This window comes from Microtus oregoni, unplaced genomic scaffold, assembly GCF_018167655.1.
Source record: "Microtus oregoni isolate MIOR12 unplaced genomic scaffold, Mior012 000030F_ref0000283, whole genome shotgun sequence".
Lineage (NCBI taxonomy): Eukaryota > Metazoa > Chordata > Mammalia > Rodentia > Cricetidae > Microtus > Microtus oregoni.
The window spans coordinates 15,499,526-15,524,609 of NW_024543089.1; the positions used below are offsets into that span (position 1 = coordinate 15,499,526).

Consider the following 25,084-nt stretch of genomic DNA (forward strand, 5'->3'; position numbering starts at 1 on the left):
AATGTATTTTATTAAAAATAAATGTTTCATTTGACTAGACATATGTTATTTTATTGCTAAATTCTCTTTTGGGACCTCCAACTCAACATAATGACACAAAGACATCTTATTAATTATGAAAGGTTGGCCTTTAGCTTAGGCTTGTCCCCAGCTAGCCCTTATAACTTAAATTAACATGCTTCTATAATCTGTGTTCTATCATATGGCCTTTTTACCTCTCTATCATTCTGTAGGGCCAACTTGGTCCACATCTTGCTGGCATTGCATTGCACCTAGATTTGGCCCCTCTTCCTCTTTCTCTCCCAGGAATTCCTGCCTATCTTTCCTTCCTAGCCATTGGCCATTCAGCTCTTTATTAAGCCAATCAGAAGGTGCCTTGCCAAAGACAAATCCTCACGGTGCAAAATAAAAAAAAAAATATGCTACAACATTATTTAAAAAAAAGTCATGTGTTACTTGGAATATTTAATTATATATTTTATATGAATTTATGTCATGTATACATTGAGATGGCACCATTATACAAAATCTAGATACTAGATAGATATTGCAATATATATTCAAATGTTTCTGCTTTTGCTGTTATTATGAAGCGTTACCACTTCAATGAGAATTTGGTCTTTATGGTTTTGTGTTGAGTTGTGCTTTTGAAAAGAGACTCGTTGGCTTTTGCTATATATCAAACCATCTCTAAATACAATGGTTTATTCAAGTCATTTTACTTGTAATCAAAATTCTATAAAAAATAAAAATTATTTTTCAGCAATAAGTTTGGCAGACCTTAAAAAATCAAAATTATTAACTAGAGCCTCTTTCTTTTCTCTTTCTTTTCCATTTGTTTATTTCATCTAGATCCGAGGTGGAAAACTGATGATCTCAAATACCAGGAAAAGTGATGCAGGCATGTATACCTGTGTGGGCACCAATATGGTGGGAGAAAGAGACAGCGACCCTGCAGAGCTGACTGTCTTCGGTAAAACTCTCTTCTAATTTATGTATTAGTTCCTTTTCTTGTTTCTGTGACCAAATACTTGAAAGGAAGCAGCTGAGTAAAGGAGCATCTGGGGGCACAGTGGCAGAGAAGTCCTGGTCACAGTAGCTTGGTGCAGCTGAAGGCTTATTTTGCATCTACAGTCAGGAAGTAAGGAGACATGAACACTGCTGCTAGGTTAATGTTTTTCCGTGAACACAGCCCTATACTGTGCATATTTAGGGGAGCTCTTCCTATCTCAGTTAACCTAGTAAGAAGCTCCCTCATGAACAAGCTCAAAGTTGGTCTCATCACTAATTCTACATCCTGTCAGACTGACAATATTAGTACTCACAAATTATAAATAGCTGTAGTTTTGTTAGCACTAAAGTTTAGGATATATATGAACAATGACTCAATAATTGGAGTAATCAATAGTGATTAGAATTGGGATTTTGAGGTATTTTATGATGATAACTTTAATGTCAAATTGAGAAAGAAACGTCACTTTATCTTTTAAAAAGAAACATCAGTTTGCCTACTTTATTCATGTATTTAAGATTATTTAAATATCTGTTTTTCAAAATGTTAAAAAATCACACTATTTCTCAGAGAATTAATGTTCCTCACTCATTCTGTTTTAATATATTTATTAGGTATTAGATGCATACATATAAACATACATATATGTATATAATATGCAGACACATGTGTGCTTGTATATGGATGTAAATACATATTAACATTTTTTACTCATCCTGATATCCAGTCATGTGATCGGGAGCAATTACTATGGAAACAGATCCTGTGATGCTTCTCTGGCTGTTCTCTTTGAATGAAAGATCAAGATCTTTTCAAACTTTCTGCATGCTGAATAATCTCTGATAATACTCCCCGTGGATACTCCCCCACTTCTAGTCCCAAATGAGAAAGGCAGGAAATATCTCATAATTTATTAAAGAAACAAATAAATATAATTCTATAACTCTGTTCAGTGTAGGCCTGTAGACTACTTCTGTCCACCTGGTCCAGAAAACTCTTAAGTTTTCCTCTAAATCATATTGCAGTCAGCTTTAAGAGTCTCAAACTCCCTCTACATCGTAATAAATAAAAATACAATTCTCTCTGGTAAGATGTGAAATTAGTGGTCACTGAATATCAGCATTGAAAGCCCACAAATATAGCTCTTCTATTTAAAGAATCACTCATTGCTATTTTTTTTTGTAGCTACCACAAGCTCTTGAGTAGAAAAACATTGCATTATGACAGTATAGACTATCTTCAAAGGGAAATTGAAAGGGTTCAATGTCATTACCAGAGCAATTAGATCTACCAGTAATGTGTCTGTATTTGAAATATTTACCCTACTTTTCCTAAAGACTTTATGGGAACAGCAAGAGACCTGTAAGCCTGTAAAAATTTGTGGTACAAATTATAAATTGTTTTAAAAATAGCTATTAACCCAAGAGATTAAATTTATCCCGAGGCAGTTCCTGTGGAAGAATTGATTTAGGGAGCTAAGAAATCAGTTATCTGATAGTGTAAACTGACCTGAGGGGTTTCATATACAATAAGTTGAGGGAAAGTTGAAATTCCATTTTATATGTAACAAAACAATACCCCAAATCAAGAAAAAGGAAAAGAGAGAGGCAGAGACCAGAAAGACAGAGAGAGAAAGAATGAAACTGTCCCGGGATGGAGGGGGAGGATCTGGAAGAAGCTGGCAAAGGGGGAATGATATGATATGAGATGAGATATATACGCATGTATGATATATGTATATATACATAGTTTTTAAATAATTATGGGAAGAAAGAAAAGATAGAATAGGGAAGTGATAGTCTAATCAAAGCTGTGATTTCTGTGTGAGAGTTTTGCTGATCTCTGACTCCTAATTTTAGAGAAATAAGGTCAACAGTGGGACCCCCCTCATTTATTACACTTGAATCCCTTACCTTGAAAACATTAAAAAACAAACTGCCTTTTAGTTCAGCACTGCTAAATATTATAATTTTGGAATTATGTTTGTAAACGTGGTTTACATTTCTCAGTCCACCTGCTCAGTTCTGTCTTCAAGTAGCTCCAAGTTCACCTTGGGGTCTTTGACTACAATGGTCTCTGGCAACGAAATGCCAGCTTTACTCAAGAGGTTTTACAGGAAAAGTAATTGGTGATGTTTGCTCTTCAAGAGATATCCTTCACTAATAAAGTGCAAGGTGAGCAAAGAAAATATAAAGGTTCTTACCTTATCCAGTAGTTATCTACATTACTAAAAAAAAGTATCTGTTTTTTTTCGGTTGTTTTCTTCTTCAACAACTGGACTTGATCTAGGAAATGTAGTTAGCGCATTCCATTTTCCTGTGACACTTTCCACTAAGGTGTGAGCACAGAAAACTGATCCTAAGTACCAGATGGGTGATCTGTTCTATTTGTTTCTCAGCAATCATGTTCTGTGTATGAGATAACCTCCTCTTCAAGTGTGGATTATCAAGTCTAAAAGTCAGAGTGTGCCCATTATCAAATTTAAAAATCAGAATGTAGTATTCTAGTCTGAAATGACTCTGTCATCTGTAACAAACTCTAGACATTTCATAAAGAATATCACTACTTCCCTCTCTAGATAATTAATGCATATGTTAAGCTTTAAAGAGCCTAAACATGCTCAGAGAAACTAGGATTGAAGCATGCAATCTATAAGCCAAAAACTGTTTATTAAAAAAAGCTAAAAATAAAGCATATGTTTTCTAAATGATTTTAAGTGTGTCTAAACAATACACAAAATCAGTTTTGTACCCTGCAATTTCAATACATATCATAGCTGTTAAATACAAAAATACTGTAATATTTTGCTTAACAGCTTCCTTAAGAATCCTTCACATGTGCATGGATGTACACAAATACATGTATGCATACACACACATATACACATGCACACACATGCATATGCACTGTGGTACATTATTTCTTTGTTAATTACTTTTAAAAGTTTATTTTGTTCTCCCCTCCCTTTTGGGGTATTTATTTTACTATTTTAAACATGTTTTTCTAGTATATATTTTAGATATTCATTATGACACCATTCTATATTCTATTTTAAAAAATAAGAAATTGGAGCCTGTCTTGCAACTAGCTCTTGTAGACCAGGCTGGCCTTGAACTTTTATCTATCTCTTTTTAGTATACTCTTTTTAGAATCATTTGTGCTATTGATATTGAAATTTGCATGGCTAGAGTGATGTCTCAGTGAACAAGAATTATTCATACAAACATATGAATCTGATTTCAAATCCCCAAAATGTAGGCAAAACAGGCATAGTAGATCACATCTCCAATCTCTCTACAGCAAGATAGAAAGCAGAGACACTGAAGCATCCAGACCAGCTAGCCTGATGTATCTTGTCTCAAACAAAATGGGTTATGAGAACTGGCACTCAAAGTTTCCTCAGAATTCCATGTGTGTCCCATGGGTAGTCTGGTGCCCACAAATATAAGCATGTACATGCACATACTTAAACACGTGTTTACACAGGGGCAAATAAAATGTTTTGTGTTATTTTCAACCATGTAAACATTATGACCAATGAACTAAATGTTATGATATTGTGATTCATTTTCTGTTTTGAAACTATGCTTGTTTCAAACTGGTAAAGCTTACATTCTATTTTTCATAACTCAACAGTATGTGCTCCCCTATTATAGCTGTCCTGGAGATCACAAACTCTGTGCACTCAGGTCTACTTCAGAATTTCCAACCCTGATATTCTCCTCCCTTGCTTTGATGCTAGATTCTGTATGCCTAATGCCTAATATCCTGTATGTGTTTCTTTACGTCCTGATTATGCAAGTATTTATCCACTGCTTTCTGCTTGCCTGGAGCTCAGGGCACATCCCAAATTCATTTTCCTTTACTCTATGTGAAATCTAAGTTACAAAATCATAGTGTCAAAATTCTTTAATTTTCTGTGACCATTGAAAGTGCCTCTCCAAAGTTATTTAGCCCCCTTGCATCCTCTAAAGAAATCTACTATGACTGTATTGTCATACCTTTGCATATAGTTGGGTCTTTTGATTTACTTTTTTCCCTCCAAAACTCTTAGCAGTGTGTCCTTATCTCATTTCTCACTCTTTTGACACATTGCAAGTATATGCCTTGATTGGCTACTCATCCAAAACCTTGTTTATTTATATGCTAGTCAAAAAACAAATCAAACCAGAAATCTGTAAACCAAAACAACTCTATTCATTTTATTGGACTTTCTGTTTGGCTCCGGTAAATCATGTATTTTTTTTTTTTGAAATTTAAAGGAAAGAATTATTTGAAAATCCGAAAAACTTTTTTCATAAAATTGTAGCTACAGATACATTGCAGCTATCATGTTAAAACATGCATTAGACACACATACAAAACTCATGAAACAAGCCACCATTTTTTAACAATTAAGCAAAGATAAAATGCCTAAGAAACAATATCGATGACTTGCAAAGGATGGGCTTTTTAAGCACCATTACAAAAAAAAATAATGCACAGATGGATGGGTGTTCAATTATATACACTGAAGTGAACCTTTAAAGTACGTAGTGTCAAAGGAACAGAACCACCAGCATTCAAAAGCAGCTTTGTCAACTAGGCAATAAAACACTCTACAGCATGTCCCTCTGCTGCCCATTGCTGAATACACTGGTAGAAACTTTGAAATGAAAAAGAAAGAAAAAAGGAGCAGTGACTCCTTTTATTTTCTCTGTTTAATGTTGGAGGAGGCTGCTTGTTGGTTTCCGGCTGCTCATCATCTCAGCACACAGAAACTATATCATTTAAATTACTGCTTGGAGCATCAGCTCTAGCTTTTTATTGGGTAACACTTATATCTTAATTTAACCCATTTCTAGTAATCTGTATATTGCCATGTGGCTGTGGCTTACCACATAAAGTTCTGGCGTCCGTGTTCAGCAGGGCTACATGGCTTCTCTCTGACTCTGCCTCCTTTCTCTCAGTATTCAGTTTAGTTTTTCCTGCCTACCTAAGTTCTGCCTTGCTATAGGTCCAGAGCTGTTCCTTTATTTATCAATGGCAATCACAACATACAGAGGGAAATCCCACATCAGTTTAAAATCAAACAGAAAACAACTATCAATTCTGTTACACACTAATGGGTCTTCAAAGTACATCATTTGTATAAGAGAAGGAAGAAGAACCAAACTGTTTGCAGAGATCCAAGCACAAGAGAGAGAGAGAATGCCCCTCACACAGCTTTCTGATGGCAATCACTGGCACTGAACAAAGCTGCATAGTTCTTCACCAGGTATTGGAGGAAATCATGTATATAGCTCAGTAATAAATCAAAGCTATTCTTATTGCTCCAATTCGCACAAATAATCTCAGTAAGTGTGGTGCTCCATACATGTGGGACTTGGGTGCATCAGGAAGATCTTCAAGAACTTCAGCAAACTGTGGTCTCTCAAATTCATAAAGCAGCTGGGTGCCCAGTGTTACACTGAAGTACTCCTTTGTCCTGCTACAACCTCATTGATACCATATTCTTTATCTGGATTTCCTTGAGATTTCTTGTAATTTGCATAATCTTCCAAAATTGAATCCACATTCTTCTTGGCAGGAATATAACAAAGCTGTTTTGTGTGATGATCAAGTCCCACTCATCAACAAGTCATGGTTTCAGCTCTTCAGGAATCTTTAAATCTCAACTCTGTTCATAAATATTTCTTCATTTTCAATGGTAGGATCTTCCTGAGCTCTTTTCTTCCTAGGAGGCTGAGGTGTCTCACTGGTACTACCACCATCTCCATTTCCAGGTGTTTTCTGTTTGTTCTTCTTTGTTTTCACTTCAACATTTTTCTGCTGCGGACAAGATGTCTTCTTTCCTGGTGCAGCCATCTGCATTTGTTTCTGATTGGCCTTTTGAAGGCTCTCACTGTGTTCTGCAAGCTGGTGTCCATGTATTTGAGTGCTCTGCTTTCTGGAATCCATTCATACCAATTATTATTCCAACCACTGTAATGGATAAAGTGTTTCACTTGTTTGTCCTTTTTGGCAACCTTTACACACTTTGCTTCCTAGAGAAGAGGCCCATGAAAGCACAGCACTCACTCGCCCTCCTGGAATTTGGGCTTCCGGTCCTGCTTAGGCACCATTTATAAATGATTGCTGCCTCCTCTTTCTGCCACCAACCTGACTTTGTGAAACATGTATTTAATGAATTGCATATTATATTTCTGGATCTTTCCTATTCTGTTTTTCCCATTGATAGTAATCTGTGTTTGCTTCATGTGTTTCTTTCTGACACAGACTTTGCTTCTTTTTCTTTGGAGACATGGTCTTGTGCTATGCCTCACGCTGTCTTCAGATTCACAATTCTCCTATCCCTGCCTTCTGATTTGGGTATGGCAGGCAGGTACCACTATGCCGGCTCTGTGTCCCTCAATTCTAATAACACTGTTTGAATTATGTTTCTTTGTGGTATTAATTTACCTCTCCTTATTCATAATTCCTTTACACAGACTTGCTCTTCTGTCCATTGCTCTGATTTTATGGAGAAGGCTTTCTTCAAATAGCATATCATGTATTGACATCCATCCATATTTCGTTTCCATCCATTAAAAGTATATCATAAAATTTCTCTCCGTGATTTTCAGTTAGTGTTTGACTACTAGCAACTAGCCTTTTCATGAAGAATGAGGACTGAGACTTGGGCTTGTGATGTGCTTTTTAAGACTCTAGTTGAGAAAATTGGCTCATATGTTGAAAGGAGCTAAAATACACATAGATAAAGTTAAAAATAATGCTATCTCAAAAACCTTAAGAAATATCATTGTCTTGTGGCTGGTGGGATGGCTCCAGGCTTAAGAGTATTGATTGCTCTTCTAGAGAACTTGGGTTTGATTTCCAGTACCCATATGTCACTTTACAACTATCTGTAACTCCAGTCTCAGGGGATCTGACAGCCTCGCTTGGCCTCCACAGGCATCAGGTACACATGGTACACATATACCCATGCAGGCAAAACACTTATTCTTATAAAAATAAAAACATAAAAATATAAAAAGCAATATCTATCCATGCTGCAGATTTTAGGTAAGAATTCAAATGATATTTTGAATAAATCATCCTGATTAGTAGAAGCAATGTAGTACTTGTGAATATTTCTCAAGTACCTACTATATTTTAAAATCTATTTTAATGCTTCAGGAAGTGATAAAATTTGTTCACAGGGGCATATTCTGTAATCACGCTTCATAGTCTATTATCAAGAATAACATTAAATATTGTTTTTAAAACTTGATGAGAGAAGAATTGTCTCCTCCAATTTCTATCTATGTTGGTCTTTACTTACAAGAATAAAATTATTGTCAAAACTAAGTTAATTCAGTCAGAATTTATGTGACCACATCCAGGTTGCCAGACCATTATCACCAAGGTTTGTGGAAGGTCACAGTAATAGCATTCAATGGTTATCAAGCTTCCGTCCTTTTAGACATACACTATAAAGTCAAAGGAGACCTGTGAAGCTAACCATCTGATGACTTCCTTACTTAATAGGCACTGCACCAAGGCAGTTTCTGCTAGGGCAGATAAAGGCAAGGCAAGGTTTACAAGCAGTAGTTAGCTCTAATGTCCTTTTATTACATAGTTTCTTCTTATAGGACTTAAACAACCCCACCTATGCAATTATAGCCACAGTACTGCTTTTACAATCTCAAGGGAATTTTACCTTAAAATTGCTAAGGTCATCCAGGAAATAACTGCCATGTCACAGTCCTTGGCAATTACAGTTACAGCCACTCTTCAAAGACTACATACTGTTGAAAGGGAGAATGTTTTAACTGTGTACTTAATTTCTTCTCTGTAGCATAAAAAGAAGAAAAGATTATTCAAACACCTATTGAATTAGTGGTATAGTGTAAAGTTGAATATTTCTCTCCCTGACTAAGGTTGACTTGACTGTAGTAAGACAAGACATTAGATTTGGTTATAGCTGCATGTAAAGTTGGGTTTTCTACCATGCTGATTTGTAACTAGCTTGACAGGGCTATTTGAGAGCTGTAGTCTATAGAATGGTAAGCAACAGTTATCTCCAGAGAGATTAACCTTGCAAGAAAGTTATGCAGTTGATTCAAATCCAGTTAATCTCATGGAAAAAAAAAAAGTTAATTGCTTTGACAAAGAAGTTGCCTCTGATCACGGCATAGTTATATAATTAGGGATTGGCTGACTTAGGGGGACTGGAATCTAATTGATAAGCCGTCCACAGATGGCCCTAGAGGTTTGTGCCTCTGCCTTTTCAATAAGTGGTCAGACATAAGGGGATACCATGGGAAAAAAATCAGTAGCCTCATTTCGACATGTCTTAAAATTAAGTTGGCTTGTTCAATGGATCAAGATTTCCACACTTGTTTATTTCAATTGTCCAGAGCTTCCTGAGTATAATCTCTGTGGACATTAGCGGATATTGGATGTGATTCTTGTCTCTCAGTAGATTCTCTAGATTGTTCTATTATCAACTTACTCTCACTCCCCTCACTTTCCTTTTTATTTTTTTCTATGATTTTAGTACAAAAAGAGAAACCTTAGACACTTATATTTAGCTTTATAGTTTGTATCTAAAGAGGGGTTACTTTGATAACAGTAGCAAAAACCAATGTAAAACATCTGAAATACATTTTCCATTTTAAATACAATTTGTTAGTTTTAATATTCATGTTTCTGTTTTATGAATTTCCAGAAAATAAAATACAATTAATAGAAGAAAAAAAGAATTTCTTCCCCAAATATTTTGAATATATACCATGTTAATGAAGCCTGCAGTTTTTATTCATTCTTTCCATAAACAATTATTTGTATCACAAATCAGAAAGAGGGTATTAAAAAATTAATATATTACAATTAGGATAATGAATAATACAGATTAGAAATGTGTATTTGAATATTGCTATGGAACTTCTCAGAGTAATACCTTCTAAATTTGTAAACAAAGTCCAATATAGCAATAAGTTGTTAAATTATATCATAGGAAGGAAGGCAAACTGAGATACTGAAATGAAAACCTATCTCCCTATGCCGTAGATACAAGTAACTTTCATTCCCATTATTCTTGAACTCCATTTCTTTTCCTGTCAAAAGAATTGTATTGTGAATGACATGAAATCGAGTTTTTGCCCTGGCAGTGTGAAAGCACACATGGACATCCTGTATATGGGAGTTCTATAGAACTTATCCATGTTGGGTTTTATAGTTTAAGTTGATGAGGACAACTGACCGGGTCTATTCCTCAAGAGGGCACCCGATCTCATTAAAGATGGTTGTGAGCCACCATGCATTACCTTTGGAAGAGCAGGCAGTGCTCTTAACTGCTGAACCATCTCAGTGTCCAATATCAGACTTTTAATATTTGTATACCGTTATGCCCAGATCCACAAAGTCCCCCAGAAACCAACAAGACCGAGTCCCATATGTAAATGCAAAGAACCTTTATTTTATACAAGTTTGCAAACTCGGTCTCTCGGTGTATCCAACATATTGGAACAATCAGAGAGCTCAGTTAGAGTTGGGGTTTTATAGCAGCAAAAGTGGGGGTGAGTGATTTCTAAGGTTCAGGACCCCTGATTGGCTGACATTTGTCTAGGGTGTCCTGGTGAATGTTTGCTTGTTTAATTTAAGTGCTGTAGCTACGAATATTACCTTATTTGTGTCTATTTTCCTTTACTGTTCCATATATAACTTCATTTAACTATTGATACAAAGTTAGGTTGACTTCAAGGAATGGGAAGTTTACTTACAATGACTTAAGCATGCAAAGATCATTTTCTCACAAGAATTCACACTCACAAACACACAATGTATTTACCAGTATGTGCAATTTGTTAAAAATCCCTCTGCTCATCTGATGGAAAATTCATTTTAAATCTCTTAAGTCTACCGCCTTTATTAAAACTTTAGAATCTCTACCAGTTTATAGTGAAATAATTTTACTCAGTAACCATTTTCCTCTTTGGCTTGACCTTTCACAGATCTACCGGTGCAATCCTTGGCATTTAGTTTTTAGAGGGTTCTGCTATGAGATATAAGAGCCCAGGAGCAGTTCTCCTTCAGTCAATCTGCCATCTTCCTTGAGATATTGCACATGCCCTTCACATCCACGGCCCTCCCTCTATGATTAGCTTCATCTCTCACCATCTTCTTGACGAAACAAAGCTGCTGGTTATTTACAATCCATTCAGCTTGGAGCGTGGGGTAGGAGAGGCCACATTCACATTTGCCTAATGATCGAAAATATAGTTATGGTTTGTTCCTCCATAGGCCAGGTATGGTACAATACCCCCATTAACATCAGAGGAACAGAAGAGGTCTCTCGAAATATCAATTTTCAGCCTCAAGTGATGTTATTAGTGGTTTCCTCTCTTTGGCAGGGGGTTAATACAGGCTCTGGATGAAAGCATCAAACAGCATAGGAAATGCCCAACTCACTTCCTATGCTAATTTACTATTAACATTTGAAACACTTGTAGAGATGTACTAATCCTATTGTCTGCTTACTGCTGAAACAAAACACAGCATCATTATGCTTAAAATACATTGCTCTCACCATTTAAAAGGAAAATGCTGAGGCTAGGGAGATGGTTCAGTGCTTAGAGATCCCCAGATCCACATAAAGGCCTATATGCTTGGAGACTTTAATTCTAGCAATGACAGACAGATTAGCCATAGCCTTGACCCTTGAGTTTGATTGAGAAGCTGTACTGAAAGGAAGCTAGTTTTGCAGTGCTGTTGATGACTGCTTATTCACAATTGAGAAAGAGACGCATAGAAGACTTCTGTGACAACCACTACTCCCCTATTACAGCCCCCCAAAAGTAACAACCTAGATAGGTAACCATCAAAAGAACTCTTAAATGTAGCTGGACGTTTTTCTGTTCCGATCACCCACTCCCTGCCAAGCAGCTGCTTCCAAATTACCACACAGACATAATATTATTTATAAATGCTCAGATAATAGCTCAGGCTTGTTGACAGAGTTTCTGTCCTGCCTGGTTTCTGCAATCGGTAAGTTCCAAAGAAATTGCAAAGAGGTCTACATTAGTTATAAACTGATCAGCCCATTAGCTCAGGCTACTTATTAACTCTTATAACTTTATTAGCCCATTATTCTAGTATATGTTAGCCACATGGCTTGGTACCTTTTTCAGCGAGGCAGTCACATCTTGCTTCTCATGTGTCTGGGCCAGGACTGTGGAGGAATGAGTTATCCTCTTCCCAGAATTCACCTGTTCTCATTGATCCCCCTCTACTTTCTGTCTGGTTGTCCCGGCTATACTTCCTGCCTTTCTACTGGCCAATCAGCATTTCTTTGAAATATAATCAACAGAATATAGACATTTGTCCCACACCACAGGCTTATTCCTAACTAGCCTTATATTTGAAGTTATCCCATATTGCTTATTTATGTTCTGCCACACAGCGGTACCTTTATTAGCATGGTGTGTTAATCTCCTGTCTCTGGCTGAGGACTTCTAACTTAGCCCTTCTCCTTCCCATCATCTTTAGCTTGGTCACCTCACCTAAATTTCCTGTCTGAATTCTGGCCAATCAGTGTTTTATTAAACCAATTTAGGTGTCAAATCTTTATAGTGTACAAGAGAATTATTCCACAGAACTTAAAAACTGTGAATGCTGAAGTATAGCCATCCAAAATTGATGGCTTCTGGCAGGGGTGCGAGTGGGGATTAAGATTTTAAGGGGCTTGCCATTGGGAATTTGACCATACTCCAATGAGTGTATGGGAAACACAAATTGGACACATGTGTGAGTGTGTCTGTGTGTTTTCTTTGTTTTGGGGGTGTCGGGTGGGGAAAGGAGATCACAAGGATGAGGGGTGCAGACCAGGGGGTACTAGGACATGAGTGTGAAATGGTTCCATTACGTGGAATTCCCAAGTAGTCAATAAAAAGAAAGAAAGAAATTGTGCCTACCATCAATAAGTTGGAAGAACTGTAAAGAGTAATTTCCAACATGAACCTTGGTCCTTCACATGTTCCTATCATGCACATTCTTCCACACATATGTTTGTGCACATAAATACACCCTACATACAAAGGAAAAAAATAAATCATTCTAACTTGTACTTTTGTTTTGTTGTTTAGGCAGGATATTTTATTGCTAATTAATTCTCCCTATATATACTCTTTGGAAGCAAAACATCTAGTCTGAGTTGCTTGTAAATTCTGCATTTTAAATTTTCCATGATTATAGACTGGAGCAATGGCTCAATGGTAAAAAAGACTCTGTTCTTCCAGAGGACCTGAGTTTGATTCCTGTCACCTACACAATGGCTCACAACCATCTGTGCATATCTCTAGTCTCAGGAGAATTGACACTTTATACTGTCTTTTTGGAGGACATGTGATGTGTAGAGGCATACATTCAGTCACAAACCTCATATACATAAAATATAACAATAAGATATAAACAAACACATAAGTAAATAAACCTTGTAAGATGAAATTCTACCTGGCTTTTTATAGCTTTAAATTTGGGAGTTGCAGACTACAAATACTGGGCTTTAGAGGTCCTCGCCTTTTTCTACTGTCCACTTCTCTGTGGAGAGGTATCACTCTCAGCCTGCTATATGCCAGCGATCATTGTCTTTCTTGAGGAAAAAAAACAACTTTCCTTTACAGTTTCACAATTCTTTCTTGAATATTGATCTCAGTGTAGTCAATAGAAATGTCCATTTGCATCCTGTATTGTTAGTGTGTTATTTTAAGTGAATGAGTTCAAAAATTTTCCTGCCTAATGTGTTTCTATCATTTCTATCTATGTGATATGTTTTCTATCTATGTGATAGTGTGTCTATCATTTCTATCTATGTGATATGTTTTCTATCTATGTGATAGTGTTTCTATCATTTCTATCTATGTGATATGTTTTCTATCTATGTGATAGTGTTTCTATCATTTCTGTCTATGTGATATGTTTTCTATCTATGTGATAGTGTTTCTATCATTTCTATCTATGTGATATGTTTTCTATCTATGTGATAGTGTGTCTATCATTTCTATCTATGTGATATGTTTTCTATCTATGTGATAGTGTTTCTCTCATTTCTATCTATGTGATATGTTTTCTATCTATGTGATAGTGTTTCTCTCATTTCTATCTATGTGATATGTTTTCTATCTATGTGATAGTGTTTCTATCATTTCTCTCTATGTGATATGGCTAGCCATAGCCATACGGCCATATTCACTTTGTTATTCCTTCCCCCTCCTTGAAACTCTCCTGTCTTTCAAGTTCATTTTCTACTTCAATAAGTATCAAACTTGAATTTGATATATGATTTTGAGACCTATGCTCATAAAACTTAAGACGTACATTTTCCTGTAGTCAGCCATTAGCTGAACAGACAGACACTAGACAGGTATGTAATTGTTTGGAGGGAGAAAACTATATCTTGTCTGCTATATCTTTTTGATGGTGAGACCCTTGAAATTAGGAATGCATTTTCCTCTTAGATAGAGAAGTGCTAGAGTATAATTCAAAATATAGACTTAAAAGACTGAAGCACTAAAGGATAATACTGGAAAAAATTATGTAGAGTAGTAAATAATTAGCAAAACAAAAACATTATATTCTTACAGTGTTAGACAGCTTTCAATATATGGATTAAATTATTGATAAATGTATTGGATCTTTATAAAGTAGTGTAGCAAGTGAGAAATGGTAAAGAGTATTTCTGGAAGTAGCATTTTCCTGGAATGTTGTTGATAGCTCCATCATGAATATTCATTATTTTTATTATTATTTATCATCAGCTTTATCTTTTACTTTTCCACTCTGAACAACGATAATAGAGGAATCATCTTAAACTCCCTGTTTATAATTTAGAGGGTTTTTTTTTTGTCTTTTCTTTTTTTAAAAAAAAGGTAAGTTTCACCTATTTTGGTTTAGGAATTCACTGAATATCAACTTCATATCTTTAACAGGAAGTTACACAGTCTTGTACAGAAACCATATTGATTCTTATGTTCCAAAAAGTATTTCAGGTTAATTATATTAGGTTTCTAAGTCATTATCTGATATAGGTGAGAGACAGAAGTAAGTATGTGTGTATTATGTATAAACTACACATCTTTTGTTTTTTTAATGATTTTTTCACATTTACTACGTTGTGTCTTTTTCCTTTTTTTCTCCCGAAGAACGACCCACATTTCTCAGGAGGCCAATTAACCAGGTGGTGCTAGAAGAAGAGGCAGTGGAATTCCGTTGTCAGGTCCAGGGAGATCCACAGCCAACTGTGAGGTGGAAGAAGGATGATGCAGATTTGCCAAGGGGAAGGTATGTTTGGATCCCCACCATTCATGGTTCCACCAGGAAAAACCCTTACATCTTGATTAGCTTTCAGACATGTGATTGTTATTTTTGGTGATATTCCTACTGTATGCATATCACACTCTTTTAGACTTACAATGTCACTCATTTAATGGAAATCCACATTCCAGCCTGATCATTCACTCTACCTTTCATGACCAAATACCACATATTCCTGAGGTATTATCTTTCTCAGGGCTATTTGTACCTTTGTTAACGGCTCCCTGACTGTCCCTCATTGTGTGCCCTGTTTCTATGATCTTTAACATGCAATGCCTTCCCCGAATGCCCAGAGTATCTATAACAAAAGGCTGCTGGTACAGCTGGCTTTAGGGACTTATTTAAAACACAGAGCAACAAACTGAGGCTGCTCAAGAAGATGACCTCCCAGGAGGCTGTGCTCAGGGAGTTTCTGGCCCTCAGTTGGAGAAAGGTCCTCCAGTACTTTCATTCTTCGTTTCCCAGTCCCACTGTCTCCACTGCACCATCTCCAAAGCATCCAAAATTGCTTATCATCTTTTAGAAAAATAATTTGATTATATTCTCTCCTTTTTTCTGTCTGTTAAAGACCTTTCCAAGCAGGTGTGGTAGACCAAGTCTTCATCCCAGTGATAGATAGAGACAAAATAAATAAACAAATGAATGCCTTTTTATCTGTTATCAAATAAGCCGGTCTACTTTGCTCTTTCTATAAAGTACTATTTCTTTTTCTGTTTCCCTTGCCTTCCCCTTATTTCTACCTACTGACATCATAGCCGACACACCTATACAATCATTGTCTGCAGAAGATTGCAAAGTCTGTAGCTTTTCAAGGGTTTATCAGGAATTCTAGAGGTACTTGATTTCGTTCAACAGCTTAAAGTTGAACATGCCTTTACAGAAGCTGAATGCTTTTTATATACATTTTCTGCCACTGAAGAAACTCTGCTAAATTTGCACGTTAACATTAACATCTCAATTTTGAACCCTGTAAAGCTATGAAATGTACCTTCCTTCTAAATTCATATCCTCAGCAACACTGGATTTAAATAGACCAGGCATTTAAATAGTATTGAGAGCTTCTTTGCAATCTATAGTTATGCATCTGTTGCAAATCTCAATTTAGTTATTTAACAAACTGGCTAAATAAGCACAAATCAAATAGTTAAATAACACAGGAAGTCAATTCTTTTTTTTGTTACTTTGCTATCAGATATCTGCCTATAAATAAATGTCACTATTTACCAGTCTGGTAACTATTAGGGTCCTCATGCTCCTTCATCAGAAAATCAAGGACAAATTCTAGAGGGCTGGAGAAAGAACTTGCCTTGAAAACACAAGGAAATGACTTCTCATTAGGAATGCAAGAGAAAAGTCTGGGTATGGTAACATATGCTAACTTGTACTCTAGTCATGGATACAGAGATGTGCACACAGATGCAATTCCTGGGCAACCAAAAAGTCTACACTGCAGTGTAAGATTTAAGTCACTGAAATGTCTGCCAAACAAACAAACAAAAGTAAGAAAGAAATTTAGACTAAGTTAGCCAGCACCTAAGAATTATAGCCAAGATTTCCTATGAACCAGACGCCCGACAAACACACTCACATACAAAGGTGGGGTTACATAAATAGATTGCTGCTATCCACAGCAATATGAATAGTAAAAGTAGTCATCCAATTAGAGATCAAACTACAAATATTTTTAAATGCTAACAGAAGTTAAAGAAAATAATATTAGGGCTGGAGAAATGGCTCAGAGGTTAAGAGCACTGACTGCTCTTCCAGAGGTCCTGAGTTCAATTCCAAGCAACCACATGGTAGCTCACAGCCATCTATAATGAGATGTGGTGCCCTCTTCTGGCATGCAAGCATACATGGAAGGAATGTTGTATACATAATAAATAAAAAAATCTTTTTTTTAAAAAAAGGATGATTCATTTTAAATAACTGGCGCTGTAACTGGGTATGGCAGTGCACACCTTGACAGCAGAGGCAAACAGGTCTCTGATTTTGAGGCCAGCCTGGTCTACATAGTGACTCACAGGCACGCCAGAGCTGCATAGAGGGACCTTGTCTCAAAACAAACAAACAAACACAACAACAACAACAACAAAAAAAAAAAAACCCAAATTGTTGAGACTCTAAAAATTCTGTAATTGTTATGTCCAGACCCATGAATTCCCAACAAAACCAACAAGGAGACCAAGTCTCATATGTAAAAGCAAAGAGCCTTTATTTTATGCAAGTTTGCAAACTCGGTCTCTCCACATGTTCAACATATTACGATAAAGAGAGAGCCCCGAGTTCAGTTAGAGTTGTTTTTTTATAGTATTAAGGTGGAGGTGAGGGGTTTCTGATGTTCAAGACCCCTGATGGGATGACATTTGTCTAGGGGTGTCCTGGTGAGTGTGCTGGCAGGTGGTCCTATCTACACCACCTGGAACATTAGGCATTTCCTTTGGATGGTCTGTTCTTGCATGGTGCTGGGCTAATCTCAGTTTGTGGTTGTTCCTGCAACCAGGTATTGCTTCAGGGTAAACTACTGAGACTCAGGCCTCCTTTAAACTTATCAATGTCTGAGTCCTACTCTGGCAGGTGATAATGGTTGGAAACAAAGAACTTCCTTTTTCTGTTTCTACTTAGCTTATCATGGCTGGCTCCTACAGTAATTTTTAAAATTGTCCTTTAATTTAGGGATATTTTGATTTTTTAAAAGTAACAAAATTGATTCAGTGTTGTCTGTACATCTTGAATCTACTTTTTTACATTTTTAACATTTATGAAATATTTTTCATACCTAATGAAAGATGTTGAAATAATTAAATACAGGCTAAACAATTTTTAGATTTGATCCATTTTTATTATTGTATTTTTCTGCTCAAGAGACTAATTGAGGATATGTATTTAATTGAGAATCATAGACTTTGGAGTTTAATTGAATGTTTCCCAATTATCTTTGGTCTTTGACAGGTTCACAGTGCTTTTTAGAATTGCCAGGCTTGTATTCTTGTAGAGAAATACAAGTCGGATATCCCACAGAATATTCAAAGCTGTATTGACATGTCGTTTTTACATGGGTATTGGTATATTGGTAGTATGCTTTTGTTTGTCTGTTTTTCATTTGATTATTTTGTTTGTTTGATTAATGAAGAAGGCCATATCATCTCATTACATTGTATCAGAGGCTCATGAGTTAAGGACACAGACTGTTAGCCCATCCCATAACTTGTTGAGACAGTTTTGACTCACCCTAGACCCCTCTGAGTCTTCCAAGTGCTGGGTGACAGACTACAGCAGACACTATGTCTGCCTTGGTTTTGTTGAATTTTTTTTAAAATTTCATTTTTACTTTGTATGTTAACTTTGTATGTTTTAATTAATTTATATTTTTACTTTCATATATGTGTACTATAATTAAGTAAAATCAAGTTGAGATAAAAAATACATGCTAGAAAGTTCTGAGACTATATTGAATTTTAACATGTCTTTATTTAAATTAAGAAACTAATACATAATTTAAGAATAGTTTTATTATCCCTATTTATTATGTGTTAAGTGATAAATATGACAACTTTAGTGTCTCTGCTATTTTCCAAGTCTTGTAAAAGTCATTTGCTATAAAGTTGAGGTAACTTGTAAAAAATCAAGCAGTACTATATAAACTACATTTTCAAGAGGTACAGTTAAAATTTGAGAAAACTTTTATCGCTCTTTTCAAAATGTTTCCATATTTCTGACCTCTAGTTTCTTGCTCCTGGGACTATACTATTACAGTACTTGTCTGACTAGTTAAATATTTCTAATCCCTCAGAAAAATGAAAGTGTTAGCTTTAAATCATTATGTAAGAGAATCTCAACATGCAAATTGATGAATAATTATCTTATCCTGATGGAAGCCAGGCACCTTTTCTACACTTCTCAGACTCTAATGTTATTTCAAAGAAGCTTATTCAGTCTTGATTTGTGCCTATTAGCATACGTCTTACTTGAACATGAAAGGCAAGGAGACCTCTCTACTTGGGGAAGGATAACAGTAATGATTTTCAGCAAGTTATAGACTAAATCATCAACATTGATTCCATTACATATTTAGGTTTCAGATGAGAGAGATGACCATTGTTCTTTTATATGGAATTGGTGTAGTGGATGACAGCCATTTCACCTGATGTTTAATGAAATCCGAATATAGGCTGTGTCATGGTTGTAGGACAGTTGTGTAGCATGTAATTACTATGTAAGCAATATGTGACTCTTTTTCTTTCGATGCCAAGAAAAGCTTTTTAATTCATGCTTAAATTGATGAAATGCTATAGTAGCTACATGAACCTTCAACACGGAAGAAACTATCTGTGCCAACCTTTCAGTGGGAAAGATGAATTTAGGGAGTGTTTTTTGCTTTAGCTTCATTCATCCTAGTGAGAGTATTTTAAAATTATAACAACATCCATTTATTTTGTTTAGCTTTAGGGTCCAGAGGTTTCTCTATAAATAACTTTAATGATATTAACAATACTTTTTGTGGAATTGAAATATTATTATTATTGTTTTTACAACTAAAATGTCTTATTGACATAGGAAACATGGAAAGTCTAACAACAATCCTATGCCCAAACAGAGAAATAATATTTAATGTGATCATTTCCAGGGAGTCAAACTGAAAAGATATCCTACATTGTGTCTGATTAGCAGAGTGTAGTGATATTTTGGAGAAACATCTAAAGACACTAGATCAGAGCTGAATAACAGGAGGAAAAAATCCCACTCTTTTTGGTAACTATAAAATCATCAGTGTATGTTTTTCAAGAGGGCTCCAACAATGAGTTGAATAAAAACTATACTATAAGGCCAGAAAGATGGCTTGGTGGTTGCTTTTCCGGAGGCCCTCAGTTCAGTCACTCAGCAGACAAGTACAAACACACCTAACTAATTTCTTAGATTTTAAAGACAAGATTTTTGCACATGAATAAAAAGAATGAGGTTGAAAAAAGGAATGTTCTTGAGTATGTAATGGTTTTAATTTCTAATAACACATTTTCAGCTGAGTAATTTATGTAGAAACTGTAAGTTCTCAGTTCTCATCAGCAGTTCCAAAAGTAATTCTTTAAAGCCAAGTGCAAGGGGTGGTTTTTGTCTTTTTTGAATCATAGGTTAATGAGACAAGGCAGTAGGGACAACCATTTACATACTGAATACATCAAAGACATAAAGCTGAGGTAGAACTCTTTTTCCTCAGTGCCGCATCCCCATATGTCAGGTGACCCTAGACCCTTGTGCTTATTAATATTCTTTGATGATCAAATGATTTAATATGTTTTCACAAGTATTTTATGTAGTAGAAGTTGCTAGAAATTGTAATGAACAGGGCAGTGCACCAGCCTGTGTCATCTCACACTGAAAGATAAAGAGATTATCAAAAAGAGGACATCAAAAATTCATGTGCTGCAAACTCTATGAGTATATCGTAAGCCATCAAAGGAGCAAATATTACATGCTTATGAACAAAGAAATAAGGACAATACTGACAAGCATTTACTGGGATGTTCTATCCAATCTCATCGTAGGATGGAGAATTTAAAGAGCCCCTTAAAATTTGGGCAAAAAGAAGGGAGATTATCCTAATTAAGATCTCATCTCCAAACATTAAAGCACAGTCTGGGTTTCAAGTTGTTAGCAAAATAATGTAAATTGATCACTCAGTATATTTCATCCTGCATATGATTTTCATTATGCCACCAGTAGTTAGCGCCACAAATTTTGTTCCATATTTATTTATTTTTCTCAACTAACTCTACAGTGACACTAACTTCCTCAGTCAGAATCTATAGTAGAATGGAACGTTCATAATAGCTTTCCTGTGGGGGGAAAAAAAGAAATAAAATATGCCATTTACATTCTTATGTATGACTGCCACTTCTAAATGCAGTTGATGGCTTCCCTATACTGTAGGTAATTCATGAATATTTCATAAAACAGAAAAGGGCCTACAGAATAAGCATTTTAAGAAATATAGTACAAAATTCTATCAATTTTCCTCAGCCCACTGTCAAGTTCCGTTTCTGAAGTCTATTTTAAGTGAGACTTTGCAGAGTTCTCAGGTCCATGGAATATGAGATTCACAGAAATAGATGATTCTTTCAGAAGAGGACCTGAATAGACCCACTTACAACCGCCTTTTTGTGCAATTTTGAACAAAGTGGCTCTTTACAGTTAGCCCTGGAAAATGCTCCTGTATTAATTGTCTGGAAGCACTATTGTTTAGAACGCGTGCTCCTCGGATGCAGGGAGGAGATGCTGAACAGGCGGTCAGCTACCCTGCTGTGGAGATCTGTTGTTCTCGTGTTCAGTGTGTACCTCAAGGACATGTGACAATTCGTGCTCCTGATAAAGACCCACTTGGATTAGATTGGCTAGTGGAGACTGGTCAGTAAAGACACTTTTAGAAAAAGAAAAGGAATACTAAGAATATGTGAAAAACAATGTCTATCAATCATTGTCCAAAACGGCATCTGTCCCCAGGAGCCAGATAAACAAGGAAAAGTGCAAATCAAAATTGTCTTTGGTGTTAAATAAGTATTTTACCCATTTCTTTCTGAACAACAACAACAAAAGCAACCTTGCAAAGTGCAAGGGCAATTATTATGGAATGTTTTTGTGCAAATATCACCAGTATAGTAAGTGTGTAGTCTATTGTCCAGGCTGTTGGTTTGAAGGCCTTGTTCTGCCACTGTTTGATTGTGTTTCTCTGCCTCTACCTCTATCTTCTAACAAGGATGTTTGACATATTTGTTTACCACTAGGAAGCAATATGATCTTGGAGAAGTTATTTAAACTGTGTATTTTACACCCTGAAGATATAGAACAAGAGAGTGACATGGTTAGTGATTCCCCTCTGCTTTGGCATGTTCTAACTGAAAGGTTATGAAATAATTTAATTATTGCAAAGCACTGTAAATCCTATATGGGGGCAAATGCAGGAAGCGCTATAAGTACCATTTATTGAGTTAAGGAGGGGAGGTTTAATGATGAAAAATAAGGAACATCCAGTTTGTGTTAATTTCATGTTCTCTTTTATCTGTCTAAACAATATCTACAGAAATTTTGGGTACTGCTTATTTAACAGATACCACCATTGTTTTGAATTAATACAGACTCACTGGTAAATATGACCAGCCAGTTTCCCAGGCCTGGAAATCACTAGCTGTTTTCTTCTATGTCTGGGAAGTTACACCTCCTCCAGTATTGGGTTACAGCTTTAGTTACTTCAGATTTTAAGTTGGGATCACCATATTCCTGGTGTTCCACTGAACTGCTGCTTTTATGCCTGTAATGGGAATGGTGATGCTCCCTTGAGAAGACTTAAGAGAAGTTGCCAGGTACCATAAGTGTTACTAAAAGCTTCTTTCTAACACCAATGCTGTCAATTTAAGTGTTGCGGTCACAGCATAGAATAACTCTCATTTGAGATAGAGAAACACATATTTATGGTAATTTAGTGTTCGACATCATCTATTCATATTAGCGATAGAAATAAGCTTAGACTCTTCAGAAAATGATATCAGTATTCTAAGCTAGTTTTCATATTTTGGGGGTCAGTACTTGTTCATGAACTCCACCCAATTAAAATTTTAAATTGTGTATAAAACCAGGGAATTGATTTAAATTTATAAATTCAGTAGATATGTAGATATATTTTATGCTGAAACACTTGAGGTAATTTTTGGAGAAGTTTCTAAAGCTACACACAACTATTTGACTACATAGTAAACTTAAACTTGGAACAGTGCACATAATCTTCTTGGAAGATTATGAAGCCCAATATTTTGTTTACATACTGGGTTAATTGGAAGCTTCCATTGTTGCCAGGATGGAACTTTTCCTGTGTTTTCATCAAATAGGTGCTAATAGTAACTGTCAACATAAAACTAATTGCTATCTAGGGTGGGGGATCATGGTGCCTGGTCCTGTGACCAAGCTAGCCCATCTGTTGAGAATCCCAGCATAGGACCAAGGCTGAACCTGGCATCCAATCTTTGTTTTGGCCAGCCGTCAACTTCCAAGCTGGAACCAACTCCGGATATGAAGTGCACTGAAGTCAAGAGAAGCCCTGATGCCCATTAACTGGCAGCTCTTGTGCTTTGTGTGAGTTGAGCCAAGACCAGGTGCCAGTTCTCAGAGCAATAGGCTCTGTCTGAGTGCCACCTGTCACTGGCATGTGGGTATCAGCCATCATGGAAGCCACAGTAGGTGTGCTTCTTCTATCAAAGTATGACACATCATAGCCTTTAGACAGGCTGACGTGGGAAATGGGGGTAGCAAGACGAGGGCCCTAGCCAAGACTAGATAGTGACCTTGGCTCAAAAGGAAATACTCAGTACTACAGGTAATGGATATTTTCTAGTAGAAACACTTTCCCAGGTGTCTGTGTTATTTTCTTCACTGTAAATAACATTTTAAAAGAACATTGTTCAATTAAGTATTTTAACACAAGTCTTTAAAAGGCACTATATGGTTAGAATCACTTGAATGATTTGTTATTTTCAAGACAGTGTTTCTTTGTGTCACCTTGGCTGTCCTGGAACTTGTTCTGTAGACCAGGCTAGGCTTGAACTCACAGACATGTGCCTGCCTCTGCTTCCTGAGTTCTGGGAGTAAAGGCACTAGGTTTTTTTTTTTAAATAGATATTTCTTACTTGTTTCTACTACTATTTTATGTAATTTGCGTCATTACACAAGGCTGAAATGTAGATTTTCAGGAGATGATAATTTGTCGTATTTCAAATCACCTTTGTGAACAATTCACAACTCATGTATGAACAGAAGCAACCACCTCTTGAAATATGTAAGTTCAATGGGATGTTTTTGGTGATACGTTTAAATCCATAAATATTAAAACTTTATGGCAAAAGCTATAAACAACTGGGAAAGTAGGGTGCTACTGTTTTCTTCAAAAACAAACAGTAAGAAAGATGACATTAATGAGTATACAAAAATGAAAGTAAATGCAATTCTAACATGCAATGGCTGCTAGTATTTATGTCTTGTATACAATTTTCCCAATTTCTGTATAAATTTGGGCAACTTAAATTCAGAATTGGTCTTTCTATTGCTTGTTTCTTTTTATGATTATTTTTTTCCTTTACAAATTTCATATATGTATATAACATATAAAGATCATATTCACCCTTGCTATCCCCTCTTTTCTTTCTGCAATCCTACTCATCCTTTGCCTCCTCCCAATCAGTTTGCTTTCTATTTTCATGTTTGTTTGCGAGGATGTGTGCAGGTCCTGTGAAAGTAACAACAATGAGCATGAAGAATTTTTGTTGATACTTACTGCTTACATGGGCCCTTATAGAAAAATCCCAGTAAAGATTAAAACTGTTTTTATTGCATTTTTCTTTCTCATAAAATATAATAATGTGAATAATAAATTTTGCTTATACTCTTATCACTTAAACATAGATTTGACATTCTCTTGATTCAACATGATTATTGTTATTATAACTCTAGGCAATAAATATTATCTTTTTAAATGTGCCAGCATGTACACAATGACAATAAATATTTCAAGACATACTACTACAATGGACTTTGGATTTTTGAATTTTCCTAAGCCCATACACTTGAACAGAGTCTAGAGGTATTGAATCTTTTCCATTTCCTATTTGGGCTTGAGGAACAGGAAGAGCCAATGTAGAAGCTATTTGCCTAGACCTATACATTTATCATATAGTCACAAAATATTGTGTGTAACAA

General features: G+C 35.9%; 1 protein-coding gene and 1 pseudogene across 12 annotated transcripts in view; one reads left to right on the top strand and one right to left on the bottom strand.

Annotated features, from left to right (window-relative positions):
- The window catches only part of Robo2 (roundabout guidance receptor 2), a 1,518,906-nt gene that overhangs the window by 1,356,591 nt on the left and 137,231 nt on the right, over positions 1–25,084 (top strand). For all 12 annotated transcript variants that reach the window (XM_041678470.1, XM_041678467.1, XM_041678468.1 and 9 more), the window contains 2 exons: positions 853–973; positions 15,175–15,313. In XM_041678470.1, the coding sequence (XP_041534404.1) occupies positions 853–973; positions 15,175–15,313 (260 nt within the window). The remainder of the gene's footprint in view (positions 1–852; positions 974–15,174; positions 15,314–25,084) is intronic.
- Positions 6,210–7,116, bottom strand: LOC121465290 (annotated as a pseudogene).